Source organism: Etheostoma spectabile, chromosome 8 (assembly GCF_008692095.1).
Source record: "Etheostoma spectabile isolate EspeVRDwgs_2016 chromosome 8, UIUC_Espe_1.0, whole genome shotgun sequence".
Lineage (NCBI taxonomy): Eukaryota > Metazoa > Chordata > Actinopteri > Perciformes > Percidae > Etheostoma > Etheostoma spectabile.
Window position 1 is genome coordinate 26,580,007 of NC_045740.1, and position 13,192 is coordinate 26,593,198.

Consider the following 13,192-nt stretch of genomic DNA (forward strand, 5'->3'; position numbering starts at 1 on the left):
GCACCCCTAGTTCCCGCGGCCATGATCCTCACAGTGGAGAAGCCGTGGACAGTTGTGCTTAACTACTATGTTAACATTTTAGAGATTGTAATATTTGTGTCTAATGATTTATTTTAAACAGACCCTGCACTACTTGAATGAATGCTACTTGTTTTTGTTGGTTAATTTTAGTTTATTTTTGTTTTCCAAGAGCTGGGTAAAGTAAGAATCCCTTGTTCACTGAAATGAGGTTTGATTTTGTGCTGTCCTTAACTTCACTTGCAGTAAGAAAAACCTCAAGTGTGAAACAATACCCAGACACAATCTCCAGTGTCACGTTTGCTTAGCAACCAGAGTAAAATGAGGGCAACGGATCAGACACAACAGCATTTATGTGAACCAGTATTCATGCTACCGGCGCCTGTATATACAGTTACACACCAACTGATCTTTCATAGCTTTTATGTTATAAGGATCCACAGCCAACCCCACTCAAAGTTTCAGACTTGAAACCAAATACAGAAATGTGCAAAGGTAAAAAGGTTACCATGTCACTGATAATTGTCCTGGGGAAATACAAGTAATTTAATAACTGCTACGCTACCACAGGAATCCGGTCAGCTCAACAGATTCAGACTAATTATTTGTTTTATGGTCTTACATAGTGACGTTCTACTCAAAAGAAATCAAATCTCGTAATCAGGATCAAACAGTTTATTCCTTATTTTTTGGTTTACAAACAAAAGGCACCCATTGATTTTTTTTTTAGTTTCACATTGACAATGCCTGTGGCAAAAACTCCTTTTCCTTCTGAAAGAACAGTATAGGTTACTGTTCGCTCCTCATGCTTAAAGCAGAAGCAATGGAGAAAAATGATCACCTCGAGAACCACATGAACACATTGAAAAATTGACATACTGTAACAAGTCTTAATGCAAATCAATCTAAGAAACAAACATTTTGTATACTAGTACAGCTTAAGCATATGGACCCATTTTGTGTTGACCATGTTAAATAGGAGCAACAATCTTTGAGCCACAAAAACAAGCCAGAGAAGTAAAAAAAACTACTTTGCTGCAGGTGATTAATACAAACACCATTGAAGCTTAAACATTTGTAATCCAGGACATACACTACTAGACGTACATGTAGGTGTTTAAAGCTGCTATGGCCCAAGACACATGCAAGCACAACCGAAGATGAGCACATGGTCAAACGCTGCTCTCAACATTGTAGTGTGCCCGAGAAATAGGTAACAGACAAGACAAATGTGCACAGGTTAACCTCATGTACGTTAGTAAAGGACTTATATGGCAAGAAGGTTCAGTTGCTATGAAAACTGAAAGAAATTTATGCAAAATGTCTTGGCTCATGTTGCCAATTCTCTAACAAGCCAACATTTCTTGTATAAAAGACACATTTCTTATGTAACAAAACAGAATGATGAAGGCAACAGAATAGTCCAAGAGTTTAACAGCCGCCGGTTGTAAACAGCATAAGCACATGACAAATCCTACATATATTTACAAAAGCAATTAAGATTTAAGTTAATGAACCAGTAACATGACAAACCCATGACCCATAAGAATTACTAAAGAGGAAAATACTAAAGTAACATGAACCTTTCAAAAAGATGGTGGGCTACAGTTGGAGCTATCTGAAATTAAGTGTACTAGCTGACCAATTAATAAAAGTCATGACATTGTATATCAACAAAATATGTAAATCAGTAATAAAAGGTTTAAATGCACAAGCATAATGGAGAAAAAGAAACCAAATGGTGACACCATTTCTCCTCTTAACTCCACCTGTACCCTCTACTGAGCTATGAGGCTGTTAGCCAAGAGTTTTTTGGCAAAAACAGCTCAAGACCAAATGACACACAAAAAAAATAAACTTGTAGAAGAAACTTGATTTGCAAGATCTGCTGATGCAACAACAATCAGTTTGTAGGCACTGGATAAAGCCATTGTATTACAATCTACATTGTGCTTGGTTGTAAATAGGGAACTAGCCACTGCAGTTCACTGGGGAGTGCATTGCTGTTGAGTGTTCAAGCAGGAAGAGTAAAAGACAGCCAATGACAACTCTTGGTGGGGCCCAGGTCAGTACGAGTGCGCTCCCTTCAGCCCCTGCAATGTCAACTTTCTCTTTACACCCAGCAGCCAGTGCAACTGTCTAATTGGTTGAAATGGCTTTGGTCTTGGCGGTGTGGTTTGAAGGGCAAGGCAGTTTGAACATGATTTCTAGGCGAGCCTGTCCCTGAACGAGACTCAACTGAGTCAGTAGAGAATCATTCAACTGCTGCCAACTAAACGTGCAAAACCGGCTCAGGTGGGAGTATCTGTTGTAAAACTGCAGTCACATGAAAACCCTAATCCTGTGTATGATACATTTTGTAACAGGCTTTTAAAACATTTCAGTAGACATAAGTAGCAGAAAATTGACAAGAACCACACAAACATCAAGGGAGGAATAAAAACAAGAAAAAGACAAGAGTGTTGAGTTGTGTTTTCAAGTGAAAAATAACTTACATAGCAGTTTGAGTACTTATTTTTCAATGAAAGATCACATAAGGAGAAGCCTGGACTAACTCAAAACCAGCTAAAGATTTGTGCAGCAGAGCATCATACAACGCATAGCTTTGTTTTGCAGGCAGGAAGTCAGGCAAGCAGACAGACGAGACAGCGCAGGTTTGGTTGCCCTGGAGCTTAAAGAAAGCAGCAGTAAAACTGGCACAGCACCCGACTGACTGGAAATAAACAGAATAAGGGTGTGGGGTCCTGCTTCTTTAACTAGTCAAGGTGCTGCGAGTCTAAGCAATGGTCATTGTGAGATGAATCCATGCCCTCGGTTTTGTGAAATGCAAGAGATCAGGTTAGATGGACCCAAGATATGCAACATTTAGACTGCTGTGGACTCTCCAGGCTCGTCCAGTAGCTCGGTCTGTGTTCATGGGTTTAACGGTTCCATTAAATCCTCGAGTGTCAGGGGAAACACGGGGCCAGAGACAGACAGCATGAGAACATTTTAAGGGCTTTGAGCTCAGGAACCTCTAAACGTCCACTGCCAAGGTTTCTTCATTTCTTTGCCCCTTTGCCTCTTCAAGGCTTATTATCTCATGGTGGAGGAAGCTCTGAAGTAGGAGAGGAATTTGAAGCAGAGGCTCACCACAAAGTACCAGATGTTTCTGGCCATCTGGGATCGGGCGATGAAGACACGCCAGATGAACACCACCAGGATGGTGTTGAAGGTATAGCGGATGTTCCTCAGCCTGGGAAAAAACACAATCACGATTGAGTAAATGAAATAAAAATATGTAAAAAAAAAAAAAAAAGTGCTGCAAGTTTTTGGTCCGCTAGTTTAAGTTTATTTGGAACATAATACGTAATACTCAAGGCCAGGTTTCTTTACACAGATGCATCATATTTAATTCATGCCCTCTCTAATTCCTTGCAAGTTTCTGGGTGCTGAATTATTCACATGAGTTTTGTACAAAGTGGGATTTACTGCCACTCCGACTGTACTATCCACTCAGAATGACAATCTGAAGAATTAGGCTGAAAAAACCCTCATTTCCGGACAAATGTAAATGACATCAGAAGTTAATGGAGGGATGAACAACAGTAATCTCAAGGATATTTCCCGGGGCACTGTACTTGACTACTGCTCCTAACGCTTAGGATGGATTAAATGCAGAGATAGAATTTCATTACATTGTACAGTATGTATGTGTCAAACAGTGGGTAGAGATTTACCCACTGTATGGTGACCTAGAGGACTACTCTCTACAGAGAATGGCAGCAGTCTATAAGAGCTCACTACATACAGCATGTGTCACTGTGTCTGTAGTGTTGGCAGAATAGCTGATTTGATTCCACTCTTACTTGTTGAGGTGTTTGCGTGCAGCAGGCAGGCCCGACAGCTCTTCATTGAGGACATATTTCTTGGTGCCCATACAGTAGCTTTCCATGTACTCCGCCCAGTGGAGCTGACGCACATCAAAATTAAACACCTACAGAAATAAAACCGAAGCATTTTCAATTAATTTTAAAATGTCAGCTTTCCAGCGATTGACAAGTACAGTCTTCAACAATGACATGCATTATTTGAGCTGTAACTTTATATTGATTTGGTGACTTATGGCTGGTATCAATAGGCATCAACAACGTAAATATTTTGTATTTTGTACAGTTTCAATATATGCATCATCTTGAATGTTATGTCTGTGAAAAGCACTCTATAAATACATTTTACTCAAAAAAATATTCAAGTTGAAAATAACAGTAAATAGAACACTACAAATCAATATTAATCTAAAATTTGAAAACACTATTCTATACTTACCAATATAGTATTTGATTATTTTGTTATCAGATATGCTTTGGTCAAGAGAACGACTGACAACGTCTCAGTAGTAGAACAAAAGCTCTTGTGTCAAAAGGACAAAGTAAAAATCTCTCACTTTCCATCCACCAACATGCCCTCCACAAATGCAGATTCCTTCTGACAGTTATGAAAAACATCTCTGTTCACTTTAAAATTGACGTCACTGTAAATGAATGACCTACTATTGTAGCCAGCCTACTATCAGACAACAGCAGAGTGGTAAATCTGTCTACCAACTCCTCAGTGTATACATGTCTGTTGTATGGTGGGGTGGACACGGACAATGAAAAGACAAAGCGTGAATGATGGGAGGAATACCAAATTTACTTGTTTTTGTTCCCCCATACAACAAGATCACTGTAATTTGTGTCCTCCATACCTTCTTATCCTCTGGGCTCATCTGGGCAATCAGCATGCCTACATTGTCATTGTTCCACACCCAGGAGTGACTGGTGAAATACTCCAGGACCATCATGGCTTTGTGGAGGCGTGTGATTGTCTTCATCATTCTATGATGGGTGTGAAAGAAACATGGGGGGGGAGGAAAGAAGCAATAAGGTGGAGAAAAAGAAAATTGGAATGGATAAAAAGGTGAGGGTAGCGTAGGGCCAGAGAAAAGTTGGCAAGATTGGCAAAACATAAGAGGGACAATGCAGAAGAGTTGCAAAACAGAGGAATGACACAGTAAGAGTATGAGAATAGCGTGGCAAGGTAAATAGAGAAGGTGGTGGGATAAAGTGAGGTTGGTTGGATTGAGAGGGAGGGGTTGGCAGAATATATGGGAGGAATTGAGCGTGATAAAGTTAGAGGAGGATCGATGGATAAAGAGCAGGACAGGGTTCCATTTTGTTGGGAGGGAAGAGCAGAAACAGAAGTCAAATACTTGAACTAGAGGAGTAAACATCAAAGATGGAGTAACACAAAAATGTTTTACCAAATCTTTCAGGGCAAGTTTAAATTTAGTCTCAACATCGATCATTTCACACTAAGCAGAAAAAAATTATGAAAAGAGTAAGCCGATTTTAACCCTTCAATAATCATCTGAAGAGCAACAAAATCTAATTTTAAATAGTTTTCATGGAATATGAAATTTCATGTTCGGCTAAGCTTTAACAGAGGATGCTCACACTTTTGTACACCAGTTTTAGAATTGTATCATTAAACTGAAGTGCACACTAAAAATGTTTCACAGAAGTGATTCAGATTTTTATTTAATTATATGATTAACTTTACAAATTGTCATAGCACTGCAATTAGTTAGGTCTGTGATTCTTCTGACGACAGTGACTGATAAAACTTAGTTAAAGAGACTAACTGGATTTGGCTTGTGTGCAGGCCAGGACAGACGTGCACTGTCAAATGGACCTAAACTTTAGACTAATAATTTTGGGTAGACTAGATAATCTGTCTCAACAACAAACAAAATGAATTTGCTTTGTCCCAGGGACACAGACATCCAATATATACAATATTGCCATCCTGTTCACACAAGTGAATCCAGTTAACATACTTCATTTCTGTATTTCTGATCATTCACAACTAGTAACCAGTGTTGTGGTGAGTGCTGGGGTGAGAATGTAAGAACAGCAGTGCCCGTTATATTGAGGGTTATACGAGGGTTTTAGAGTCTTCAAAGTGCACTTTTTGTAATTTAGTGAGTTTTGAACTTAATAGTTCAAGTCAACATTTAAATTGCATAGTTGCAACAATTTCAATTTGTTATGACTAAAAAAATTAAAAAAAGGACTAAATCCATTGACAGTCCTGTTCCATTTACGTCGTTCAACATTTACACTAAGTGAGGCAGATTGAAATGACTCTGGTTCCTCTAGTGAATGATTTAAAGGAAAGGGCATGCATGTTGATCAGCACACAGAGGCAGAGATAGTTAGTTACATTACAGCTGGTGACATACCCAATCAAATCAATCATACCCATAGAATGTGAATTAGCTACTCAGCCAAAATTATTTCAGACAGCCAAACACCGCGTGATATTCAATCAATGAAGATGTATTGTTTGGTAATGGTTGGCACGGCATTGGGTTTAAAGTCTGAAATACCTATAGCTTGTAGTAAAGAGAACACAAATGTTGATATAACATGCCTAGGGGTTGTATTCAGTGCAACATGAACTTTTTTAAATAACCAAAAGGTACCCTGATGCTTCGGATGGGTGTCATGTTAAAGGCATGGCTTGTTCACAAAAAGGAAGTCTTTGAATAAAAAAAAATAAAAATAAAAACTCTTAAGCACATTCTCAAAAACAGAGCAAAGCTGGAAACATGCCCCAATTGTAGCCAAATCTTGTTGTCATGACACTCTTCACTAAGTCCAGTTGAAGTACAGACACTGCAAACTTTGTTTCTTCTGCCCAAGACCCTTCCCTGTTCCCACCATCCCACGTAACCTGTGGCTAGTGAGAAGAAAGAAGGAAGGAAAAAAGGAAAAAAAAAAAAACACCGTATGGGGGAGGGTGCGTTTGGAAAGGTGGAGGCTGACTGGCGAGGGGGGGTGGGGAAGTGCAGTGGGCAGTTGCAACCTTACCGGGGCTTGGAGCCTGTCAGCCTGAGATAGCCATCATAGATCAGGGTGGCAGCGTGTGGCTGACAGTGGTCCAGTACTGATTAGTAAGGAATTAGAGCGCAGATTGACATTGGGCCTTCTGAAGGCTGCTCTAAGGGATTGGTCTTGAGGTCATTTTTACAGTACTCTGTAGAGAGAGATACACATATGACAGGACATGGAGGAACAAGAGGATGAGATGAAGGGGATGTGCATTTCCTCCTCAATTATAGGAAGATGCAGCCCCTCTCTAAGGCTTTACCACTGCTAGTAATAACAGTACAACATCAGAAGGGCCGCGATTAAATATGACTTAAAAAAAAAAAAAAAAAAAAAGCAACAGACCCGGTTTATTTCACTGACAATTCAGCAGCTAGCAGGTTAGGTTGGGTTTCCAAATGAATCTTCAGACCAAGACCGCCTTAGTCCATTTATCAGCTGGACTGAGATGACCTTAGTGCTGGCATTTTGGGAACTCAACTGAGAATACAAACATTGCAAAGGGCAAGATGTAAAGAGTGCAGAACCCATCAGTAATCCCCTGTATGTTAAGGAGAACAGTTGGGTTATACATTCTTCAACAACAAAACGGCACACAAGCATTATGTAACACCTCAGCATAGCAGCTACAACATTAGGCTACTACGAGAAAAGGGACAGGATTAAAGCAGCAGAGATGTGTGTTTGCATGTGTGAGAGGGGGTTTGGGCGTTGAAACAACACAAGTGCGGCATGTCCGGGTCGGCGATGATGAGGTTACCTGGGCTCTCGTCCAATCAGCCTGAGGTACAGATCATAGAGGAAGGCCGGAGCCTTGTGGCTCACGGCGATCCAGTACTGATTGATTAGGTGATTGGATGTGAGATTAACATTGGGCCGACGAAAGGCCTGCTCAAGGGGATTCCTCTTGAACGTGGATATTACATGGTACTCTAAGAAACAGAAGGTTGTTCAACACAAGTCATCAATCAGTAGTTATACTTAATTTTCTATGCCTGAATGCTGGCAAAATGAATCTTGTCACAACTTTTCATTAAACTGAAAATACATCTCATAGGCTGATGTTACCTTGATTTACTGCATCTAACCCAAATGTTAGTATATTTTAATATTGTGTACTTCACAAGATAAAATAAACAGCAATACAATAGAATGCTAAACCAATTCAAAACTCCCCGTATAAAGTACTGCTTTAAAGTAATGTTAAAATGCCTATTGAGGGATGCTTCTCTGATGTTTACATTAAATACTTGAGCTTTACAAACAAGCTTTTCAAGTCAACATCTTACGCCATTGTCAATCAACTTTGAACCTTTGTTGGGCAAACTATCTGCTGTGGAAGATTGAAAGTGTAGATATCTCCAGAATGGCAAAAAAAAAAAAAAAAAAAAAAAAAAAAAAGCTAATGCCGTGCAAGTTCTGGGTGCTGAATTATTCACATGAGTTTTGTACAAAGGGATTTACTGCCACTCCGACTGTACTATCCACTCAGAATGACAATCTGAGAATTAGGCTGAAAAAACCTCATTTCCGACAAATGTAAAGACCTCAAAGTTAAGGGAGGATGAACAACTTAATCTCAAGGATATTTCCCGGGCACTGTACTTGACTACTGCTCCTAACGCTTAGGATGGATTAAATGCAGAGATAGAATTTCATTACATTGTACAGTATGTTGTGTCAAACAGTGGGTAGAGATTTACCCACTGTATGGTGACCTAGAGGACTACTCTCTACAGAGAATGCAGCAGTCTATAAGAGCTACTACATACCCATGTGTCACTGTGTCTGTAGTGTTGGCAGAATAGCTGATTGATTCCACTCTTACTTGTTGAGGTGTTTGCGTGCAGCAGGCAGGCCCGACAGCTCTTCATTGAGGACATATTTCTGTGCCCATACAGTAGCTTTCCATGTACTCCGCCCAGTGGAGCTGACCACATCAAATTAAACACCTACAGAAATAAAACCGAGCATTTTCAATTAATTTTAAAATGTCATGTTCTTCCAGCGATTGACAAGTACGTCTCAACATGACATGCATTATTGAGCTGTAACTTTATTGATTTGGTGACTTATGGCTGGTATCAATAGGCATCAACAACGTAAATATTTGTATTTGTACAGTTTCATATTTGCATCATCTTGAATGTTATGTCTGTGAAAAGCACTCTATAAAATACTTTTACTCAAAAATTTCAAGTTGAAAATAACAGTATAGAACACTACAAATCAATATTAATCAAAATTTGAAAACACATTCTATACTTACCAATAGTAGTATTGATTATTTTGTTATCAATATGCTTTGGTCAAGAGAAACTGACAACGTCTCAGTAGTAAACAAAAGCTCTTGTGTCAAAAGGACAAAGTAAAAAATCTCTCACTTTCCATCCACCAACATGCCCTCCACAATGCAGATTCCTTCTGACAGTTATGAAAAACATCTCTGTTCACTTTAAAATTGACGTCACTGTAAATGAAGGACCTACTATTGTAGCCAGCCTACATCAGACAACAGCAAGTGTAAATCTGTCTACCAACCTCAGTGTATACATGTCTGTTGTATGTGGGGTGGACGGACAATGAAAAGACAAAGCGTGAATGATGGGAGGAATACCAAATTTACTTGTTTTTGTTCCCCCATACAACAAGATCACTGTAATTTGTGTCCTCCATACCTTCTTATCCTCTGGGCTCATCTGGGCAATCAGCATGCCTACATTGTCATGTTTCCACACCCAATGACTGGTGAAATACTCCAGACCATCATGGCTTTGTGGAGGCGTGTGATTGTCTTCATCATTCTATGATGGTGTGAAAGAAACATGGGGGGGGAGGAAAGAAGCATAGTGTGAGAAAAAGAAAATTGGAAGGATAAAAAGTGAGGGTAGCGTAGGCCCAGAGAAGTTGGCAAGATTGGCAAAACATAAGGGGACAATGCAGAAGAGTGCAAACAGAGGAATGACACAGTAAGAGTATGAGAATAGCGTGGCAAGGTAAATAGAGAAGGTGGTGATAAGTGAGGTTGGTTGGATTGAGAGGGGAGGGTTGGCAATATATGGGAGGAATTGAGCGTGATAAAGTTAGAGGAGGATCGATGGATAAAGAGCAGGACAGGGTTCCATTTTGTTGGGAGGGAAGAGCGAAACAGAAGTCAAATACTTGAACTAGAGGAGTACCATCAAAGATGGAGTAACACAAAAATGTTTTACCAAATCTTTCAGGGCAAGTTTATTAGTCTCAACATCGATCATTTCACACTAAGCAGAAAAAAATTATGAAAGAGTAGCCGATTTAAACCCTTCAATAATCATCTGAAGAGCAACAAAATCTAATTTTAAATAGTTTTCATGGAATATGAAATTTCATGTTCGGCTAAGCTTTAACAGAGAGGATGCTCCCACTTTGTAACCAGTTTTAGAATTGTATCATTAAACTGAAGTGCACACTAAAATGTTCACGAAGTGATCAGATTTTTATTTAATTATATGATAACTTTACAAATTGTCAGATGCACTGCATAGTTAGGTCTGTGATTCTTCTGACGACAGTGACTGATAAAACTTAGTTAAAGAGACTAACTGGATTTGGCTTGTGTGCAGCCAGACAGACGTGCACTGTCAAATGGACCTAAACTTTAGACTAATAATTTTGGGTAGACTAGATAATCTTGTCTCAACAACAAACAAAATGATTTGCTTTGTCCCAGGGACACAGACATCCAATATATACAATATTGCATCCTGTTCACACAAGTGAATCCAGTTAACATACTTCATTTCTGTATTTCTGATCATTCACAACTAGTAACCAGTGTTGTGTGAGTGCTGGGGTGAGAATGTAGAACACAGTGCCCGTTATATTGAGGGTTATACGAGGGTTTTAGAGTCTTCAAAGTGCACTTTTTGTAATTGTGAGTTTTGATTATAGTTCAAGTCAACATTTAATTGCATAGTTGCAACAATTTCATTTTGTTATGACTAAAAAATTAAAAAAGGACTAAATCCATTGACAGTCCTGTTCCATTTACGTCGTTCAACATTTACACTAAGTGAGGCAGATTGAAATGACTCTGGTTCCTCTAGTGAATGATTTAAGGAAAGGGCATGCATGTTGATCAGCACACAGAGGCAGAGATAGTTAGTTACATTACAGCTGGTGACATACCATCATCATCATACCCATAGAATGTGAATTAGCTCTCGCACCAAATTATTTCGACAGCCAAACACCACGTGATATTCAATCAATGAAGATGTATTGTTTGTAATGGTTGGCACGGCATTGGGTTTAAAGTCTGAAAACCTATAGCTTGTAGTAAAGAGAACACAAATGTGATATAACATGCCTAGGGTTGTATCAGGGCAACATGAACTTTTTTAAATAACCAAAGGTACCCTGATGCTTCGGATGGTGTCATGTTAAAGGCATGGCTTGTTCACAAAAAGGAAGTCTTTGAATAAAAAAATAAAAATAAAACTCTTAAGCACATTCTCAAAAACAGAGCAAAGCTGGAAACATGCCCCAATTGAGCCAAATCTTGTTGTCATGACACTCTTCACTAAGTCCAGTTGAAGTACAGACCTGCAAACTTTGTTCGCTTGCCCAAGACCCTTCCCTGTTCCCACCATCCCACGTAACCTGTGGCTAGTAGAAGAAAGAAGGAAGGAAAAAAGGAAAAAAAAAAAACCCGTAGGGGGGAGGTGCGTTTGGAAGGTGAGGCTGACTGGCGAGGGGGGGTGGGGAAGTGCAGTGGGCGTTGCAACCTTACCGGGGCTTGGAGCCTGTCAGCCTGAGATAGCCATCAAGATCAGGGTGGCAGCGTGTGGCTGACAGTGGTCCAGTACTGATTGTAAAGGAATTAGAGCGCAGATTGACATTGGGCCTTCTGAAGGCCTGCTCTAAGGGATTGGTCTTGAAGTCATGTTTATCAGTACTCTAGAAGAGAGATACACAATGACAGGACATGGAGGACACAAGAGGATGAGATGAAGGAGGATGTGCATTTCCTCCTCCAATTAATAGGCAATGCAGCCCTCTCTAATGGCTTTACCACTGCTAGTAATAACAGTACAACATCAGAAGGGCCGCCGATTAAATATCTGACTTTAAAAAAAAAAAAAAAAAAAAAAAAGCAACAGACCCGGTTTATTTCACTGACTTCAGCAGCTAGCAGGTTAGGTTGGGTTTCCAATGAATCTTCAGACCGACCGCCTTAGTCCTTTATCAGCTGGACTGAGATGACCTTAGTGCGGCATTTTGGGAACTCAACTGAGAATACAAACTTGCAAGGGCAAGATGTAAGAGTGCAAACCCATCAGTAATCCCCTGTATGTTAAGGAGAACAGTTGGTTATCATTCTTCAACAACAAAAGCGCACACAAGCATTATGTAACACCTCAGCATAGCAGCTACAACATTAGGCTACTACGAGAAAAGGGACAGATAAAGCAGCAGAGATGTGTTTGCATGTGTGAGAGGGGGTTTGGCTTTTGAAACAACACAAGTGCGGCAGGTCCGGGTCGGCGATGATGGGTTACCTGGGCTCTCTGTCCATCACCTGAGTACAGATCATAGAGGAAGGCCGGACCTTGTGGCTCACGCGCATCCAGTACTGATTGATTAGGTGATTGGTGTGAGATTAACATTGGGCCGACGAAAGGCTCTGCTCAAGGGATTCCTCTTGAACGTGGATATTACATGGTCCTCTAAGAAACAGAAGGTTGTTCAACACAAGTCATCAATCAGTAGTTACTTAATTTTCTATGCCTGAATGCTGGCAAAATGAATCTTGTCACACACTTTCATATAACTGAAAATACATCTCATAGGCTGATGTTACCTTGATTTACTGCTCTAACCCAAATGTTAGTATTTTTAATATTGTGTACCTCACAAGAAAAAAACAGCAATCATCAATAGAATGCTAAACCAATTCAAAACTCCCCGTATAAGTACTGCTTAAAGTAATGTTAAATGCCTATTGAGGGATGCTCTCTGATGTTTACATTAATACTTGAGCTTTACAAACAAGCTTTTCAAGTCAACATCTTACGCCATTGTCAATCAACTTTGAACCTTTGTTGGGCAAACTATCTGCTGTGGAAGATTGAAAGTGTAGATATCTCCAGATGGCAAAAAAAAAAAAAAAAAAAAAAAAAGGACCTTGTGTTGATTGTTGTGTTTTGTCAGTTTCTGTCTAACCCTAAAGATAATAAAAACAGGACTACACAACACAAGTTTGGAGCTGACAAGGATGC

At 39.7% G+C, this 13,192-nt stretch overlaps 1 protein-coding gene across 2 annotated transcripts in view; it reads right to left on the reverse strand.

The window, feature by feature from the left end:
* Positions 1–672: 672 nt before the first annotated feature.
* The window catches only part of far1 (fatty acyl CoA reductase 1), a 59,246-nt gene continuing 46,726 nt past the window's right edge, over positions 673–13,192 (reverse strand). For both annotated transcript variants that reach the window (XM_032523341.1, XM_032523340.1), the window contains 4 exons: positions 7,693–7,864; positions 4,748–4,877; positions 3,867–3,994; positions 673–3,253 (listed from right to left, as the gene is read on the reverse strand). In XM_032523341.1, coding sequence (XP_032379232.1) covers positions 3,094–3,253; positions 3,867–3,994; positions 4,748–4,877; positions 7,693–7,864 — 590 coding nt within the window. In that variant the 3' untranslated portion in view covers positions 673–3,093. The remainder of the gene's footprint in view (positions 3,254–3,866; positions 3,995–4,747; positions 4,878–7,692; positions 7,865–13,192) is intronic.